This window comes from Dysidea avara, chromosome 2 (genome assembly GCF_963678975.1).
Source record: "Dysidea avara chromosome 2, odDysAvar1.4, whole genome shotgun sequence".
In the NCBI taxonomy this organism is placed as follows: Eukaryota; Metazoa; Porifera; class Demospongiae; order Dictyoceratida; family Dysideidae; genus Dysidea; species Dysidea avara.
In genome coordinates, this window is record NC_089273.1 from 19,676,646 (window position 1) to 19,697,120 (window position 20,475).

Sequence of the window (20,475 nt, forward strand, 5' to 3'; positions counted from 1 at the left end):
TTTTGAAACAATGCCAAACAACTCAGACAGTGTTGCTACTCACAAAGATGACTCACCTCAGTTATCACCTGTTTCCTTTACTGATCCAGGTGAACCTTCCAGTGAGCTAGTTACAGGACAGCCAGGGAGAAATATCAAACCACCTGAGCAACTGACATTTTAAGACTGACATTTAGTTATCATTTGTTATTGTAACCCTTTTTAGTGATTGTATGTATCATTAGATTTTTTTGTAAGGAAGGAAGAGTGTCATGATGTTGTATTTTTTTTTGTAAGGAAGGAATAGTGTCATGATGTAATAATAGTTGTACGCATGCACTATCGTAATTGTACGTATTGATATACTATTGTTTTATTAGATGTTGATAAGTGTGTACTATTGAACTAAGTGTAGAGTCGTTCTATATAATCTAACGTTACTACAGACCCCCCAAAAGAAGCCTGCAACATCTCCACGGTCATTTGCTAAGGATGTTGTAAAATTCCTTGTCATAGTAACACCTACCTCAGGTAGAGTTGATGCCGCTGAACCCTTAAGTTCAAGATTTGAAATTTCATGGACGGTTTTGGCTTGTTACCTACCCCTCTGCTCATGATGTGTGAATTGTTCATACTGTGATATGCCATAAGGTTATTGTCAGGCTGAAGTGACGTCTATCAGTGAAATAAATGTAGCTTTGAGTTATGTTTGTCTGAAAGCATCAGTACATAAGTAAGCAGGTCTGTTTGTCAGTTAGTGAAAAGCACTACTGCAAGATTCTGTTTTTTAATGGAAGTATACAACCCACAAAGGAAGACACCATTCTTTTAATTACACTTAACCAATACTAACAAGGTGACATGAAGGTGTTGTGAGGATGATGTGTAGTTAATATCTTCCATAAGAAGGTACAAACCTTCATGATCCCTACTATACAATACTACCATACTGTATGATAAGGAACTGAAATTACATGGTCAAATCATAAAGGGATAAAAAGTGTTTCATGAAAATTGAAAACAATATGTCCCAACATGACCAGTTTTAACAGGTCCATGTATAGTCTCCAGTAGACTTTGTGGTGAAAGGTATGATCAGAGATAAAAAAACTGACATTGTGTGGTATGTGTTACAGTAAAACTTCACTTAGTTACCACCTCTGAAAAAGACCACCTCATAATAGTGGGGCGTGGCTTCACAGTAGCCTGCAGGTATCAATGGACATAGATTCATGCATACCTACAGACTGTAATACACCTACATATACTCTGATAAATTGGAGTGGCTTACTACAGACAGTAACACATACTCCTGATAAGTGGCTGTGGGGCTCATAAAGAATCTGGGTTGAAGCAGGACTAGATACGATGGACTACAGTAAGGATCACAGTAATTTACACAGTGCCTACCCTGAAAACCCATAAATTTATGAAATAATTCTATTACTTCGCAAGTTTATAGCACTAAAAGAACTCCAAGAAGTAGTAAAGGTTAATGCATTATATATGTGACCCAATCTGAGAAAACCAGTCTTATCGCCGATGTCAGCAGATTTGATTTTTCACCCAGGACACAAAGCTACATGAATCAACTATCTAATTCCACAATCAAATCAGCTAGACTTGAGTGGTGTGGTTTTGCTGGCTGCTTTCCCAAGCCCAGTGGCAATCTGTACGTGTGATATGGGGCCTTAATGGAGCTCTGGTCAGCCTGGGGATGACTATATGTGACTATACAGCTCTGTGGTATTGAATAAGTACCTCTGCTGTGAATTTCCTTTCATTTTAGCCAGTTTTGAGACCTCAATGGCCCAAAACCTGACCTAATTCATCCCGTAGTCTTCCTTTTCAATTTTTAAACACCATCTTTCCCGCCTTCCAGGGCCCCCGCCTCCCACCCAATTTGCAGCTCGCCTGATACAGTTAACCTCAGTCTAAAATGGCGGGAAACTTAGTTGTTGGCTACTTGCACAGTGGATGCTCTGGAAGGTAAGGAATTAGTGTAAAACGTGTGAAAATTTGGTACACATAGCTTCAACCATTGGTAAGCTACAACACACTAAATACTTAAAACCGGCATTTCTTGATACTTTTAAGTAGGCGATAAGCCCGGTTTTCCCATACTGGGTCACATATGGGGAAACTCGCCTATCAATAGCAAACAGCCCTATCTAATTTATAAGTGTGTAGAACTTACCATTTTGAAGCAACAATGTGATTTCTTAACATTGCTGACTATCTGTATCTTTCATTACACAATATTTTAAAACGCCTTGATTTGTTCTATTTAAAGTGTGCCATCACGTGATTTTGTATACCGTACAGCGTAATAATTCGACAGGGGGACATTTTGACGAATTCACTTATTGTCAAATATTTACGAGGAAATTTTGGCGAAAGTGCTGACTTCAGTATTCTAATTAACCGGTCATGTGAGCTTTAATGAAAAAAAAATTTGATGAATTGCAACAATTTGTCAAAATTTTCCCCCGTTGAATTATTACCCTATACAATATCATTTTATTCCTCACTAAGTAAAGAGCACCTTTTAGTTATATTCCAAGCAAATCGGACAATCAGAGAGGAAGTTACGGAGTGAATCCTAAAAGGTTTGGTTTATTGTTGTGTAAACATAATAACTTTAGATAGATTACAAATTTTCACTAGCGTAGTATATTGGCCTTGTACATCAAAAGAATCGCCTACTAATGACGAATAAAATGGTCTTTGTTCCAAGGCCGTAGCTTCAATCGATGCAAAGTAACACCTCTTTGTTTACTTTTTATTCACTAGGATGTACATGTACGACAGTGGTCTTTCAGGTAAGGTCAATATTTGGATGTGCATGTACCATGCTGGTCCCTAAAGGGTTAATACACTTCCACATCATCAAACTAATTAACACATTTCACATGTGATCCAATCTGAGTCAGACCTGAATATTCTATAAAGTGGGTGAGACCTGGATGACTTGAATGTGACCCAGGTGACCTGAACCACTGGTGTACACACACCTACCATTAGATGTGTATGTATGTGTGTCATAATAATGATTGAGTATGAGTAATTCAGTTTGTGTTGTTAATGATTGTGTTGTGGTCTGAACATGTGTGTACATTATAATGTTGTATAGAGCACACATTATGAGATGTTTTATTACTACTATAGTAGTAGTGCTGGTATGGCTCAACGTGGGAGAGGAAGGAAACCAACCAATGTGAGTAATTGTGTGTACATGTCTGTAGATAGTCTAATAGTTTGAAGAAAGAAGTTTTATAATCCACAGACAGTCCAGTTGTCACAGCAATATATACTAGTACCGTGTTATGACACAACCTACTGTAGTGTCAGTTAAGAATGATTTATTGTAGCAACTACCAAATTCTTCATTTCCACTATTAACACTCCTACATATCAAAGGCTTCAATATGTGTATATACCTGTAGTCCTGTGTAGGACTCTTCCCAGTTTCAAAATTACAAATGATCACAACATGTACACCATATACATTTCCTATTGTACTATACAGGTACATGTAGGGTTGGTATTAAGGTGTTGTGAAACTAGTTTATTATTTGTGAAATTAGTGGGTATGGTGAAGGTCATGTGATACATGTGTGAACAATAGTACATATTTGTTGTAGGATGAAAAGAAGAACCTGATAAGTGCTATTGAGAGTGGTGACTCCACCACAACCAGAAATGTTATAGTGGACAACAAGATTGATATAAATGCTGACTTAGAAGTGAGTATTGTTACATACTAATCCAGTATAATAATATGGTAGTAGTGCTCTGCGATATATCGGTAATACCGTTTATCGTGATAAATTATCATAACCGATTATCATACCGTGACAGCGTTTAATAACTGATATATTGAATTACCAGTATATTGATGAATACCAGTATAGGATTGTTTTTAACCCAGCCTTCGGGATTTAATTATCCAATTTTTTGATGGTTTAGCAGACACGCCCTAAACAAAAATTTGAGGTTGTCACATTATGACACATGCTTACTTGTACTGAACTATTATATATATTTTGGTTTTGGGATGATACCGCTTCATACTAGGCCCAAGAAATGATGCAATAGTTACTACAGTATAACAAGCTAACTATATACTGATATACCGCAATATTTTCCTGTTACTAATACCGTGTATTCAAATTTCAATACTGCCGAGCTCTATATGGTAGTATAACACAAAACCATACCCCAGTTTATAGCTGTGGCTACTATAGTATTCAAGTGAATCTGGTTACTAACTGAGGGTAGTTACTACGAGCTTGGGTAGAGTTGTGTTTATATGAATTATTTTAATGATTGACCTCATATTACCAATTTTCAATACTTTTGTCCAAAATTTACTGGCAATTGGCTTAAAGTAAATCCTTTGTATGGATTTGAATTCAAACTACATGTAATACTAACAACACTTTCATCAGAGTATTCAGATACAAGTAGTGGCTCTCATTAATTTTTAAAGGCAGCTTTTGTGACTATAATTCTATCGTGTAGCAACTATCCTATTAACTGGTAAAATATGGTATGGATTAGTAGTGATGTGATCACATGATATATCACATGATGTTATTCAATTATAATCACTAGTTATTTCCAGTATTAACAATCCCTTTGTATGAGTGATGTGTTCACCAACCTGTTATAATTTTAATATCAACTGTACTAAACAATTTGTCTATTTTCAAACCTTCATGATCCCTGATATATAGTATGAACATCACCGCCATTGAATTATAGTTATAAATGTATATAACAAATATTAAACATATTATAACCAAATGGGTTTTCCTGGCCAATAATACACCAACCTTACAGGTGCCTTGGCAGTATTGGTCAGAGTCCAAAAGTGCCTTCAGAGTATAAGTGGAATCTTCACCATACCATCTGACTGACTGACCGACTGACTGACTTACTGTACAAAGTGACCGACCAACCAACTGCTTGATATGAGAACTTGATAATGTCTAAGGCTATGTGAATGATTTTTACACTGTTCAAAGTGCTTCAGCCCAACAGTGTCGTATGGCATTCCACATGTACAATTCATGCTTCAAAGACTTATGTACCTGTGTCCTCCTTTATGTATATGCCATTTATCTTTGCTGACAGCACAAGGTGTCAATTTGCAGTAGCACTATGTGATGGCTTCCCTACGTTTGTATTGGAAATTGTTTGAGTTTTCCTTTTTAACTGGATTGATTGCAGAGGTCCTCCTCATAATGTTCTTGCTGTGTAACAGGCTAAACATCGCTGAAAATGAAGGTTAATGATCACTTTTCTATTTCCGTAATTAATAGTTGGGGCACTCATTCGAACAAAAACAATAAACCTGGTCCTATTCTTCTTTCTACTGCAGTATGTGTGGACATTATGATGTTACAAAAAAGTAAGGGAATAAATTGAAGCTGTACTAGGTGCCCAATAACTATCTCTTGAATCTACTCTTTGTTAATTAAGTTATGTTGTAGCTTTGTTTTTTTGCCTTGTTTTGTAACAATAGTGTCCGGCTGAAGTGATATCAAACAGTGAAAAATCAAGCCTGTAGCCTTAGCCACTAGCGAATTATGCTTGTCCGAAGGAATCAGTCAGTTATCTAGTCAGTCAGTTACTCAGTCAGTCAGGTAGTCACTAGAAAATCTGATTTTTTAAAATTCTGTAGCAACTTGTTGAAAATATTTTGGGCTTAGTTCTGCCTAACCAATGCTGCCTCATTGTCATCAGGGAAAAGTGAGGCTGGTTTTGGGTGATGTTTTTTCATGAGCCATGCCCACACCTTTGTGGTCCCTACTAATTACTAGGCTTGTGCCAGTTATGCCGGCATAATTTTGAGCATAATAGACTAGCAAAATCATCAAGCATTATACCAGCATAATAGGATGATTTCCAAGAATTTTAATTAAAACATGCAATCGCGTGCCAAAAATACAGCACAACATGAACACACTGCACATTATTACTCATTTCATATCAAAAACCTTCCAGTGTTATTATTTTTACTATTTCTCGACTGAATCGAGATACTCTAACAGAACAGTCACTTACTCTAATACAGCAGTCAGGATATGCAGATATACTCTAATAAAATAGTCAGCTCTCGAGCATAATCTGGATTTTAAGAGTATAGTTTTGAGCACAATAGGCTTGATTTTTGAGCACTGCTCAAAAGTATAATAGGTGAATTTCAAAACATAATTGGCTCAAGCCTACTAGGCCTGAGCGATTGTGAAATTTTGCTACTTTCACGATTGTAAGAAGCAACATATCACGATTATGATAACCATCACGATGTTATAACTTCACATGCATTGACATGCAACATTGTATGTACGTACACTGTATGTCATAATTTGTATGAATTATTTTAAAGAAAAAACAATATGAACTTGCGTACAACATTTCAATGCAAAAAGTACAAGACCATAAGCAGTTATAGTTCAATACAATCACTTTATCAAAATCATGTATAGTATTCTGGTATAGTTTAACTGGTATGAATCACGGTAAGTTTTCTGCCAAAAACACTAGTTTATTCACGTTGTCAGATAACAAGGCTGATCTTTTTTGGTTAACAATATGGCCTGCTAGGCTAAATGCCCTCTCAGCTGGTACTGACGTTGCAGGAATAGCAAGATACTTTCTGGCAACATATGACAAACAAGGATACCTTGCACTGTTCATCCTCCACCAAACCAATGGTGATTCAGCCTCTGGTTCTTCATCTACATATTTGTGGATTTCAGCTTTTGCTTTTTCAGCAGGACTTGTACCCCGATGTTTAGACTTGACTATGTCATCGACAAAAGAAAGGAGGCGTTTTTCTGCTTTGCTTACTTTGCATCTCTTTGAAAGAGGTAAGTCCAATTCTTCAGTTGCTTCTGCAGACTCTGCAGATGAACTCACTGCTGATTCTGTATCTTTTGATGCAATGTTTTGTGCCACCATAACTGTCTCTGCTTCAATAGAAGCAATCACATCTAATCTGTCATCATCTGGAAGAAAAGACAGTGCCTTAAATCTCGGATCTAAGAATGCAGCTTTGTTTAGTAATTTCAGCACTGAACCTTTGTAACGATCTGCTAGGTTTGCACGCATGACTGTCTTCATTGTTTTCTCTAGCTGTGTAATCCTTTCACCCTCCTTCGGTCTGAAGTATACTTCAAGTAACTTATAAAGCACAGGACGTACTGCAGAGATAGTTACCCACTTTTGTGCACCAATGGATTCAGTTATTTCAACAAGAGGCTCCATTACCTTTACAAATAGCTCCAGGGTCTTGAACTCTGTATCAGATGGCATCAGGTCACCTCTATGTAACTCTAACAGGGTAGCACACAGTGGCTGTTGTTGGGATAACAGGCGTTCTGCCATGTAATAGGCTGAATTCCATCGGGTACTAACATCCTGAACTAAACTTAATTGTTTGTGCTGAAGGCTAATCTGTTTTTGTTTAAAAAGGTAAGTAGATTTTGAAGAGCGGTTGAAATGGGCAATTAGCTGTCTACTTCTAGCTAAAGCTCGTGATACCTCTGGAAGCTTAAGCACTACTTCAACAGCGAGCTGCAAAGTATGACTAAAGCATGGCATCCTCAGCCATCTTGTGATGTCAAAGGCAGCAACAATGTTGCTGCCATTATCTGTCGTAACAGCAGATAAGTTGTCTTCTGGCAGTTTCCAATTATCAAGTACCAGCTGTAGCTCTGCAGCGATGTTAACACCTGTGTGAGCCACTGGAAATTCAACGGTTTCTAGCAGGTAAGCTTTTAACTGGAAAGATTTAGCCACAAAATGAACCGTCACACCAGTGTAGGCTTCATTGTGACGTGAAGTCCAAACATCAGTGGTAAGTGCATAGCTACTTATTTCAGAACTACACAACTCACCACAAATCCGTTCCCTTTCTTTGTCATAAAGCTTGGGAATATAATTAGTGGCTAGTGTTTTGCGGTCCATGGGAACATATCGGGGATCGAAGGCAGCTAACATGGCTCGAAATCCAGTGTCATTTACAGTTTGATACGGGTGCATATCTCTCGAAATGAAATAACAGACTGCATCATTCAAAACTTTCAACCTCGCGGAGTTTCGAGGGTAAGGCTGCTTTCGAGCAATCACTAAATCAATCGTCGGTTGATCGCTGCTGGCCATGGAAACACTCGTAGCAGTAGTACTACTCGACGACTCCTTCTCACTGGCTTGTTTGGCTTCTTCTTTCGCTTCTCGATAGGTTTCCACGTGACATTCTTCCAAGTGCTGCCACAAATTTGTTGTATTCCCAACATAAGAGTAGTCCCGTTTGCACAGTTTACAAAAAACACGTTTTCGTTTCTTCTTATCAGGTTCTATCATTTTCTCATCTCTGCTGGGGAAGCCGAAATGCTTCCACACAACACTGGTCGAGTTCTCTAACGGTAACAAAGTTACTAAATCTTCTTCCGCGAAAGAATGCGTCGCCATCTTGAATTCGCCAATACGCATGCGTGTGACATCATAACATCGTGATGATTCTATAATACACATCGACATCGCGATTGTTCAGTGGCAATCGTGATTAATCATAGAATCGATATAATCGCTCAGGCCTAAAGCCTACTATGTACTATCATATTGTTTGATGGTGGCAATATGTAGCATAGTGTCTGATATTTAGTTAAGTTGTGTGTTGATGGTTCAATTTTACCTAAGGATCCTTACATTAACTAATAGATAAGCTCTCTATAGTGACTTTTTGTTAAGAAAAAAGATAGTCGCGTAACATTAATAAAATGTAGTACCATTTTACAGTTTCTAATGTTATATTCTGTATCAAACCTTGGTGATATATGATATAGTGTTTTTCATATCGTGATAGCACTGAATTTGATGTACAGCCCTGTATGTGGAAGATCCCTGTAAAACTTGCTAATATACTCTAACTAAACAATCATGTTAATCCTTGACAGTTCTATTAGAGTATGTCAATCTTTTTACCATGACATGTCATTTATATACACAATAAAGGATTAGGTGACCAGGTCTGCAATAACCCCATATGTTAGCATATTTGTGATCCAGTCTGAGAAAACCGGTCTTATCGCTCAAATCAGCAGATTGGAATTTTCACCCAGAACACAAAGCTACATGAATAGACCACCTAATTTCACAATCAAAATCAGCTAGACTTGAGCAGTCTGGTTTTGCTGGCTGCTTTTCCTAAGCCCAGTGGCGATCCATACATGTGTTGTGGGGACTTAATGAAGCTCTAGTCAGCCTGAGGATGGCTGTATGTGGTTGTACAGCTTCGTGGTGTTGAATAAGTTAGCCAGTTAGCCAGTTTTGAGACCTGAATAGCTCATAACGTGGCCTAATTCATCCCTATGCTTTTCTTTCTAATTTTTTTTGAACTGCCTCTGGCCCTCCTTCCGGGCCCCTGCCTTGTTTGTATGAGAATGTTGACAAGACCATTGTTCAATCAGCAAGTGGAATTATCAAGAGCTGAAACCCATTTAACAAGTCACTATATGTACAGCAACACGGCTGCTAAAATGGTTATTAAAATTGTCATGTGTTGTACTGGTTGTAGGCAATGAAGACCAAGTAAAAGTGAAGTACATTGGTTACAGCTTGAAACATGACAAGTGGAGAAGCGATGATGTTATTATAGATTTATATGATGACGATGGTTGTTCTGATAATGGTGTGCCATCGTTAGACAGGAGCAGCTATCACCCATTACGAGGAAATTTCATTTGTTGGAAGTTGAAGAATTGGTCTGTAACATCAAGTTGTCTTTGTATGTGTTTTTATCCTCTGGTAGGAAGTGTGACCCATGTTGTTCTATTAATGATATTAGTGATATGAGCATTGAATTTTTGCATTTTGAGGCACTGGCCCACCGAGCCATCCAAAAACTCACGAGGGGTAAGACAGCAATGTATGGCTTTCCATCGCTGTCAAGACTATACTAATTTATTGGGTGAAGAATGGTATGTCAGGGGACTGAACGGAGCTGAAGATTCGTTATGTTGAACTGGAAACTGTAATGTTCAATTTAAAAATCTCACAGCAAAGCCTCATTACCAGCTACAAGAAGACGGTGCCATCAAAATGAAGTATTTGGAGCAAGACACCAGTTGGTGTTTAAGAGTGGTGGTATCGTCACTGAGTGGAGTAGTGTTGTTGCTTATGCACCAGTTGAGATGCGAAGTCTTATTTTATTTAAGTTGCAAGGGTATTATAAAGGGTTTATTGTTATGTACACATACACATTTATGTTGCCTAGTAACTGTTTACTGGGGGTGTTTTCTCTTTTTGTGGCCCACCATGTTACAAGTAGAATAAATGTGTCTATGCCCTCTAAAGTATTGCTGGTCTGTAACTGTTCAACTAGGTATCATCACCAGTTATTTCTGATTCATATACACAATGCGTTCTTTATGCTTGGGTAGTTTTGTACTAAGTTTTCAATTTTTACACTAAGTCATTTCAAAGTGACTGCTGTACCGAATGGTCCTGGTGTAGTATAAACATATCATAAAAAGTTTTTTTGGCTTCTTTGTTAATAGTACACCAGCACGAGAGATGAGTAAATCATGTACATGGTATGCTTTGTAAGAAACATTGAAATGCTGTTTCACGTAAAGTGTTTCCATAATATTTTCAGGGGGACTATAATTTGATATTGTACAGCAGCCATTGGGATCAATTGAAATCAATTCTTTATCGACTATATCAACCCTCACTGGCTTAAAAAAAGTATCTGTCATAAATCTTACATGTTGGTTTCTAATTTCTGTTGCCTTTGATAATCGAGTATGTATATCCACTCTATGACTTGTGGTGTTTGGGCTTGTACAATATGGTCTGAGATGCTACTTCTCCCCTATAGTTCCATGTTGGTATCTTTTAATGTTTGTTGGCTACTGTCTCTACAACCTCCCTCTTAGTTGAGCTTTTTGTTGCTCGGATCTGAACAAACACATTTTCTGTTTTCAATTTTACGGACTATTTCACTGGGATACAAGCTTATTGTCCACTTTGTCTCTGATCTTGTCATGCCTGCATGTTTTGTTGTCCTCTCCAGCCCTGTTTGTGTATTGCCTTCCCAATTAATGTTATATTACAAGCTAATATTGTATCAATACAAATACATTTATTTTTGTAGAATACTAGCTGTGTAATGTAATTAATAACAATCATGTAGGATTTCTATACTGAAAACCACAAATTTGTACAGGCACATTGTTACTTGGTAATGTCTAGTGAACAAACTTCATGTTTAGTGCTTGCTATGGCCATTAAAACAACTGTTGATGCGAGTGAAGAAAGGTAAATCACCATTAGTATACCACACTTGTTTCTAAATATAGTTTTGGCAGTGTATTAGGCCGCTTATTTGAGCCCTTTTGTAGAGGCAATAGAATGAAGCACGAAGGTAAAATATATATCTGCCTGATATTTACATAAATAGGTTTTATTTACACTACAGAAGACCCTTTTCCCCTCTGGGCAAATCCCACAATACATTGCATATTGGGCGCTTCAACTGAAACCCGCACGTTGTTGCCAAAAGGTGGCTATTGAAGGCTAGTCAGACTACTGTATGGTGTTATATGATGTACTTTTAGTTTCTAACTGATATAAGACAGTTTACCGTAAGGTGTGAATGTATTTTAACAAAGTACAATATGCACTGTATTTTTTAATGGTTTGCCCAATTGGAGTAATACATTTTACGAAATTCTAAAAATTTTGTGCATGTGGTCTATGAAGGACTTTGTATTGGAAATATATTTAGACTTTTTGACATGTTTCATCTGAATTACCAAGTATTGAAAAGGACTATTAACTATTGGAATAAACAACTGTTAATTTGAAATTTGGTCAGCCACATAGCTTAATGTGTTGAGAAATTAATTTGAAACATAGTACTATTTATGACCGGATCCGCAAAACCCCATATGTTAGTGTTAGCACATTTTTGAATTCCATTTTATTACATTTTCTTTATCTAGATAGCCAAAGGAATGGTCAACTAAAGTTTCAGTTCTAGAAGCCTTAACTCAACAGGAAAATTGATTAGTACAATGACAAGATTGGAAAATATACTATAGGCACTTAATTAAACAGCCATAACTTACAATTGCAGTCCTCTACTGAGATGAAACTTGACTTACACAATCAGATTCCCCATGAACAGGCGGATCCATTGCTAGCTTCATACAACCAGGGCGAAGGTGAAAATGTGAGAAACTGTTCATCCAATCTAAGGCAGACTTACACTCATATCTTCCATATCCTTGGGAGCACCGACATGAAGCTAAGATTTCCAAACTCCTCTTGCTTTGGGGATCACAATGGTACTAAGGTATTTGCCGTTACCACCTTCCTTCACTTTTTGATTTCATAAATACTTCACTCATTGCGTTTATTGCATTCTACTGTAAAATTAGACTTGCACTAACATATGGGATTCTTGTAGATCAGCGTTGAAACCGGGTCACTACTGCTGACCCGGATGACCCACTGACCCGGATAGCAATCCGGGTCAGACCCGCATTTGACCTGGATGTGACCCGGATTGACCCAGGTTAATTAAAGCCAAGGCGTGCGATAAGAGCTATGTTTCAGCTAGTCTCGAGCGAGTGAGACTACGTTTTGAGCATTCGATTCATGCTGAGTAAACAGGGGCAGATCCAGACTTTTAGAATTGCAACTTTAGCCTAGCTGTAGGTTGAAGACCAAAAAAAAAAAAAGGTCATCACCTACTAACAATAGCTACCCCTCACCATAGATACCCTCAGTTTCGTGCTACATACTGCACTTACTAATAAATGGGCGTGGGTGAGTGTATGTTTGTAACGTGATAAGTGGGTGTGGCTCACAAAAGAGCTACGCGATAGCGTTTATAAGTTTCCACGTCGTCAAACGAACAATTTTGTTTCTCACGTGATCCAATCCAGGTCAGACCCGAATAATTTGTAAACCGGGTCAGACTCGGATGACCCGGAGAAAATGTGACCCAGTTGACCTGGATGACCCGACCCGGTTTCAACGCTGTTGTAGATCCAGTCACATTTTACAATTTTATGGAATTATTTACACAGGGTTCCTACTATAAAAAGTAGTGAAATAAGAAATGATGGTAGCTATGAGGGAAAATCCCTACTTAGCATTGTAGCAAAATGGGAAATCCCTAAATTGGCCATCTTTTTTATATCAAAGTGTACACTCTTAAAATACCAAGTAGAGATACTCCTTCATCATCACTTGTTCTATAGCTATGTAGAACCATACTTCATTTTAAATTATTTACTAGTTTAACTTTTTTGTTAGAGCATACTGTACGTAGCTTCGTACATATAAAAAGCATGTTTGGTTATGACTACTGTATTTCAATATCTTGATCTTGCTATACTACTATACAGTAAATTGTGGTACAATACATGTTTTCTATGGAGCTAGATCATTGAGTGGCATCATCATTTAAGTGCATGGGCATGGTCCATTACCATCATAATATAAGCACAGCTTATGTAGCTGTTACTCAATACTACAAGGATACTGCAGTCCGTGAAGTTCCTCAAATAGTTTCATAGCATCTACAGTAAACACAGTGGAACCTGTCTTAACCAGGCAGTCTGGTACATACTACTGTCTGTATCTCTGAAATATCCTTGACTATACGAATAACGTGCTACTATGCTAAAGCGACTTAACTTAAATAAAAATAATGTTGTTGTTGCTATCAGTTTGTGCTCTATATGTAGTTTGGTGGGCAGAGGGGGAAGTCACTACAGAGCATTCATGGTCACTCACCTTGGCTGTAAAAATGCATTATCACCTAGCAACCAAGCAGGTAAACAGCAACCTTTAGGTTCCCTCCTTGTGCTTTCACATAAACCAAACTTCATTATGGTCAATAAACTGTGTACATATAAGCCACATGACCAATTTGAACTGTCCAGACAATGGAGGTGCATGGATAATACAGGTCTGGATAAGGGAGGTTCCACTGTATATTCCTTTAAAAAGAGTGTCAATACAGAAAGCTAATCCTTGGTATGGTTTCCAGGCATGAAGAAGAAGGCGACCATGTATTTGTAGATAAAATGAATGCCAAAGCACGTATTTAAGACAGGCATTCATAGGAACCACAAAAGGCAGAGAGTTTATTGTTGTGGCGTAAAATGGTGGCTGTGCATTGCTTCATTTGGCCTCTAGCCTTGTAGCTGATCTGTGAGGCGAGCAGTGGGGCAGGCAGACCAACAAAACAGGTTTTGAATATTTTTTTGTAAAAAGAATTTTATCTCTGACCACCTGTAATTGTTGTCTTTGTTTTTAATGCCGTATTTAATGTTGAATGGAGCAAGACTATTCTGTAAAGATGATTTCATCCCATATAATATTTCAATGATGGTTTTTAGGTACAGTGTGGTGTCATTTTAGGTAGAAACCCTATTAAACAGTACTACCATACTGTTTGATAATAAGTTGGTGATATGATTATGAAACCTTGATTATCCAAATACCAATTAACCAAACTCTAGATTTTCCGGCCACTAAATAGACTGCTCATTTAGGGTATTTTATCAAAAACGTATGCTTTATTAGAGTTGTTGAGCAAAGCTCTGTATATAAATGTATGGAAGTTCAATTTTACATACTGATCCATTATATGAACACCCTTTCCCCCAATTAGTTTGGATAATCAAGGTTTCACTGTATAGCCAATCAGTTATAATATGTAGTCAGGCATTTAATTGGTGGTTAAGTATGCTTACCTGAGGAATGTTAACTTATGCTATAGTTAGTTATGTGTCATGTTTTGTGTTCATATCAACCTTGGTGATGTATGGTAGTGTTTTCTGCTATTGTGGCAGCACTGAACTTGGTTTGTGTAGAAGATTCCTTTAAAATCTGGTAAACCACTCTAATACAACATTTTTGAGCCCTAACAAGCTTTCAGATCAACCTAATATGCTTTCAACAAGTTGCTACAGAATTTAAAAAATATATTATTAAATGCAATTTTCTACCGACTGAGTAACTGGCTGACTGACTGATGCCTTCAGACAAGCATAGGTCTATAACAGCTAAGGCTATGGGTTTTATTTTTTCACTGTTCGGCATCGTTTCAGCAGGACACTTGTGGTTTAGCGTCCCACAGTACATGCAGTACATTCTCTCCTTGGACTTTCCAGTGTCCTCCTTTGTGTCCCTTTCATCTTTGCTGACAGGAAAAGGTGATTTGGCAGTAGCACGTGATGGCTTCCCTTTGCAACAGAGATCATCCATATTTTTCATAGTGCCTACTATGATTGTCGAGGGTGCTTTTTGAACAATCCTTGTTTCATAATGCTCTGTAACCGGTTGAACATAGCTGACAACAAAACGTAAAATATATTTTACTTTTCAGACGCTTTGGTGTGCTGCACTATTTCTTTCTTTTGATGTGGTATGCATGGGTTCACCCATAAAATTTTACTAACAAAAAAAAAGTTACCAAACAAGTACACAAAAAAATTAGAAATTCCAACTAGAGTGGGGACCATAGCACGCCGACAAAAAAGTACTGAAAAAAGCTGGAGTAGTGTACAATATTAAATCACAGTAATACAATAAGAAGTGTTATATCCCTACTGTGCTCAAGATACAATAGTGGAAATGCACAGTAGGGATATAACACTTCTTATTGTTTTACTGTGATTTACTATCGTGCACTACTCCAGCTTGTTTCAGTACTTTTTATCGATGTGCTATGGTCCCTACTCTAGTTAAAGATTCCAATTTTTTATATTCTTGTTCTTATAGTTGCAGGCACCTATTATGTTCTAAATTATGCCAGCTTTATTAGTAGGTACCTAGTGTTATCCAACATAGTAATCAGGAATAGTGCTAAGGTAGTCATTAATAATAACTCAGTACTATTGGTGGCTCTTTGCACTTCCTTGCACAACAGAACAACTTAAGTGATACAGTGATCTGATCATATTTAAGATCTGTGTCTGTGATCAGCACAAGATTACTATGAGGAGAAAGAAAAGTGCTGTCCTAACCCACTATTAGCTAAACATATATTACATTGTAATTGTGTGCGCTCACCATAATGTGGTCATAGAATTTTTTAGTGCCTCTTTCTTAGTGAAGTAAACAACTAACAATAAAAACCTGGATATCATCTTATTCACCTACCCAAGAGGAAGTGGAAAATCTTTGTTTTGTTGTAGTGTACCTAAGGATACATAAGTTATAAGCATTTGTTTACATCACGTCAAAGTGATTGTACATGATCGAGTTTTCTTATTAAAGTTCGCCTTTGTACGCAGTGAAGAAAGTTGATAAAAGGATATTCTTACCCAGTAATTGATTCCCCTATTCATGGTGAATATGATGTTGAAAATATCAGCTCTTTATGTCAATTCGTTTGTAAGTTACTACCTTTTAGTAAGCGCTTGTAATTTATTATCCCTATATATACTTCCTGTACAAATCAATTTTTGGGCTGTTGCTACTTTGTAGGGCTGTAACTCTAAAAGTTATTGACATATGAAGCTGTAACTTTGCTGGATGGTACACTTGGCTCAGTAGATTATAAATACAGTATTAATAAACTGGAATTTGAAAAATGCACGATTGTGTCCGGTTTTCACAGATCCGATCACATGTAACATCCTGTTGGTACTGTTGTGTTTAATTTTATGTAGCTAATTATTGAACTTCCTTTGTATCCACACATTTTACTAAAGTTTTACAATACATATGTAGTTGTGTGTATGTACAGGGGAAGTATGTGTATGTAGTAATTGAAAGGTTGTACTATGACAAGTACTTGACTGTATGATATTTTATTGTGTACACATGGGCTCTACATTATCAGCTTATTGTCGTTTTATTGTCTTGTAGACATTAGTGGACAAAAAAAAGTTCCCGTTCCATTGGTGTTTCGTTTCAGTTGCGTGCAATAGAAGGTTAAGAAAAAGCTTTCAGGACAGAATAAAAATGCTAGCATCAGTCTTACCATTTTTCAAAGAGTTTGTGAAATTTGCAAACAGTTGTACAAGCCATTGCAAAGTTATTCAAGAAGATGAATAATACTGTGTACCATTGGCCTGATACAATAATCTCAAGAGTCTGGGATAGAAGCTAGTTGACAGTTAAACATTCACATCAGCTTTAAACAAGCCAGTATAACACTTAGCAGAATAACAGAACTGTGATATCGCCTACAGAAGATTGTTAAACAGTTAGTTTTAGCTATTGTTTTTTAATTACAGGTTTGTTGCTGTGAAACAAGTTACCATGTGCCAGAATGCAAAAACCAGCCAGAATTCTGCTAGCTCTACTAACGTCTCCTTTTCTATAAGTTATATTTTAATGTATGATATATTTCTATATACCTTTTATTGATGGGACACTGTTAAGTAACCAAATTTCCTTCTGTTCTGATAAATAGGTATGCACATTCATTAGGGAGAAGGTGTAAGAGTGCAGGTGGTAAAGAAACTAGGCAAAGTTCCCTCAAATACTTGTTGCTATACACAAATATGGTTTAATATACAATATAACAGTTAGTGTGTCAGCATTAGTTAGTGTTCACTTACTCATTAGGAACTCTTCATTCACTCCACTTCCTCTTCAAATGAAACATGCATTCTCAGCAATAAAAATGTTTAACAAAACCTAAACACTATGGAACGGAAATACCTTGCCATAAACATAAAATGCAAACAGAATGTGAACTTTTTGTCCACTACTCTACATGTGTATGATATGTGTGGTACAGGTATTAAATGTTGTTATTTTGATGTGTTTCACTTTTCATGTACACTACCATTATATCTGATGGATTCACAGTTATCAGTAAGTTGTAATACTATATTATCACCCTTTATTGTAGAATGACATACATTATTAATCTAATACGTTGTGTACATGCACTACTTGGAGCAGCGTTGAAACTGGATTAGTGCTACTGACTAGGATGACCTGCTGACCTGGATAGCAATCTGTGTCAGACCTAGAACTGATGTGTATGTCATAGCTACATATATTTTGGACACTTGACTAGCATTATAGGTTGAGCACAAGAGTGGGTGTATAAAAGCTAAGGTTTATGTAATAGTTGTAACACGGGCATGAGAGCTTTGCCAAATACATGTATTTATGCCTGACTGCGGCCTGAGGGTACAGGGCATACTTATCAGACAAGCCCAAATACCCTGTGTTACAGCTAATATGTAACACTTATCAGGCTGATAGCCTGTACAGAGTGATCAATCACCCAAGCCAATAAGAGTGTAGCCACCAGATGTATCAAATGGTACAGTCGTACTGTTTAAGTGGGGATCATGGTGAATGTTTCACGTGCCGCCAAAATTTCTACCTTTAAAAATCATCCTACAGACATTTTACACAGTGAAAATCACCTTTACAGAATATACGTACTAGTCCATATAATACATAAAACAGCATTAAATACAACAAAGCACTTACAGGTGGCTGGATATAAAATTTTTAAAAATCGCCAAAAATTCCAATTTTTGTCTCACTGCCTCACTCACTGCTTCACTCATTGCCTGACCACAGTCACAAGCCTAGAGCACAAACGAAGCAGTGCACAGTCACCATTTTATGCCACAACAACAAACTCACCAGTGGGATGTGCCTTTTGGGGTTCTAACGAGTGTATGCCCTGTGCGCCTTGTCTTTCCTTTTATCTTCAATCAGGTTGGTTGTCTTCTTCAAGTATCGAAACCATACCGATGTGTTAATTTTCCGTATCAACACTTTTCTGTAGACACCACAAAATTATTTCAGAAAGCACTCATGTTGCTGAAAGAACAGGGCGCTTATAATTTCAAGTGTTGCACGTGAAATCTATGGTGAAACATTAAGGCTGCTGAGTTGTCACTTAGACTATTGCCAACACCTGGACCGCAATCGACAAAGAGATTTGAGGTGGACAGATGCTTGACGGTTTGTTCCTCTGAACACACTGACTCAGCCACTCAGTGCTGGACGGCGAGATAAGCGAGTGATTCATGTGATTGGATAGTAGCTACTTGAGTAGAAATTGTATTACTTCATCCTGCTAGTTGGGACTAAGCTCCAGACAACTGAAAGGGCCTGTTCGTTCAAACAACGTTTAGCTGGGGTGAATAGAACACAGACCATCATACTGAGACAGGTCATAGGTTTGAGTGCCACTGCTACTACTACCAAAGGTAAGCTATGCACGCTACTACGGGCCTGTGTACTTCCAATTTTGGCACAGTACAGAGAGAGAACCATCAAATATGAAAATAATGCATACATAATTATACAGTAACTGAAAGTGTGGTGTATCCTTGGGCACACGCGACCACAACATGGAAGACCATAAGGTGGGCGTGGCAAGGACTGAATTACAACAAACACACAAAGCAACATACAAACAAAAAAATAAATTAAAATAAAGAGTCCTATGTTTCTAATGACCACTCAGCATAGTTCCTTGCTAGAAAAATTCTTCTAAACACAGTATTAGACAATCCAGCAGCTTCATCAAGTAATTTTCTACATTGAGACTATTTTAATAAGCTGTAACAAGCTAGCTGTGCTACGACAAAAACTAAACAAACTAGTATAATTTTGAAAATTGTTAATTTAAAAATGAAGTAGGGATCCGGCTATGAAATAAAAAGTAGTGAAACAAGATATGAATGATGGTATTACAGCATAGCTAAATGGAAAAGTCCCTACTTTGGCACATTAGCTATAATTATACTCAATGCCAAAGTAGGGACTTCCCCATCGAGCTATGCTGTAATACCGTCATTCATATCTTGTTTCACTACTTTTTATTGCATAGCTGGATCCCTACTTCATTTTTAAATTAACAATTTTTAAAGTACTAGTTATATATGCATACCTAAAATTTTTGATTATGGGTTAGCAGCTAGTACATTCTGGTTACATTCGGTTACAATGAACAGACATATCCTAGAGTTATCATGGAGAATTTCAGTTACACGAGTTTAATTATTTAATCAGTGCTATTGAATGGTTTGTGGAAAAATTATGAAATACACTAAAAGTCTAGACAGGTAAGCTTGCTTGTAGAGTGGTTACTCTGTGCAGACCGATAGCTTTGTGATGGGGATTGTCCATATTTGAAAACATGCAGAAACGATCGGTGAATAAGCTATTGCACTAGTTCTCACCTTAGCCCAACATTTTTCAACTCGTAGGATGGCGAGGATAACAAAACGCTCTCCGTCTGAGTCAAAATCCAAGCATCCTAATCATGTGAGTATAAATTGATCTCCACAATCAATTTCAACATCAACATTTGTATAATCACTGCCCAGTTGTAGTCCAGTCTACATTTCATATGTAGCCCGGCTAGCTGGGCTACATACAGCACAGAAATATTTTTTACAGCTTCAGTATAATTATTGTAGGTCGTTTATTCATTCAGGTTCTGCTACAAATTCCTTGGCATAATGT

The 20,475-nt window shown here is 37.3% G+C and overlaps 1 protein-coding gene across 1 annotated transcript; it reads right to left on the bottom strand.

Annotated features, from left to right (window-relative positions):
- Positions 1–6,504: 6,504 nt before the first annotated feature.
- LOC136247910 (E3 SUMO-protein ligase ZBED1-like) lies at positions 6,505–8,532 on the bottom strand. The gene has a single exon (XM_066039730.1). The coding sequence runs from the start codon at positions 8,530–8,532 to the stop codon at positions 6,505–6,507; it is 2,028 nt and encodes a 675-aa protein (XP_065895802.1).
- Between the last annotated feature and the right edge of the window lie 11,943 nt (positions 8,533–20,475).

Excerpts from the sequence above, each read along its gene's own strand:
- LOC136247910 (XM_066039730.1), bottom strand. The coding sequence starts at position 8,532 with ATGTCGATGTGTATTATAGAATCATCACGATGTTATGATGTCACACGC.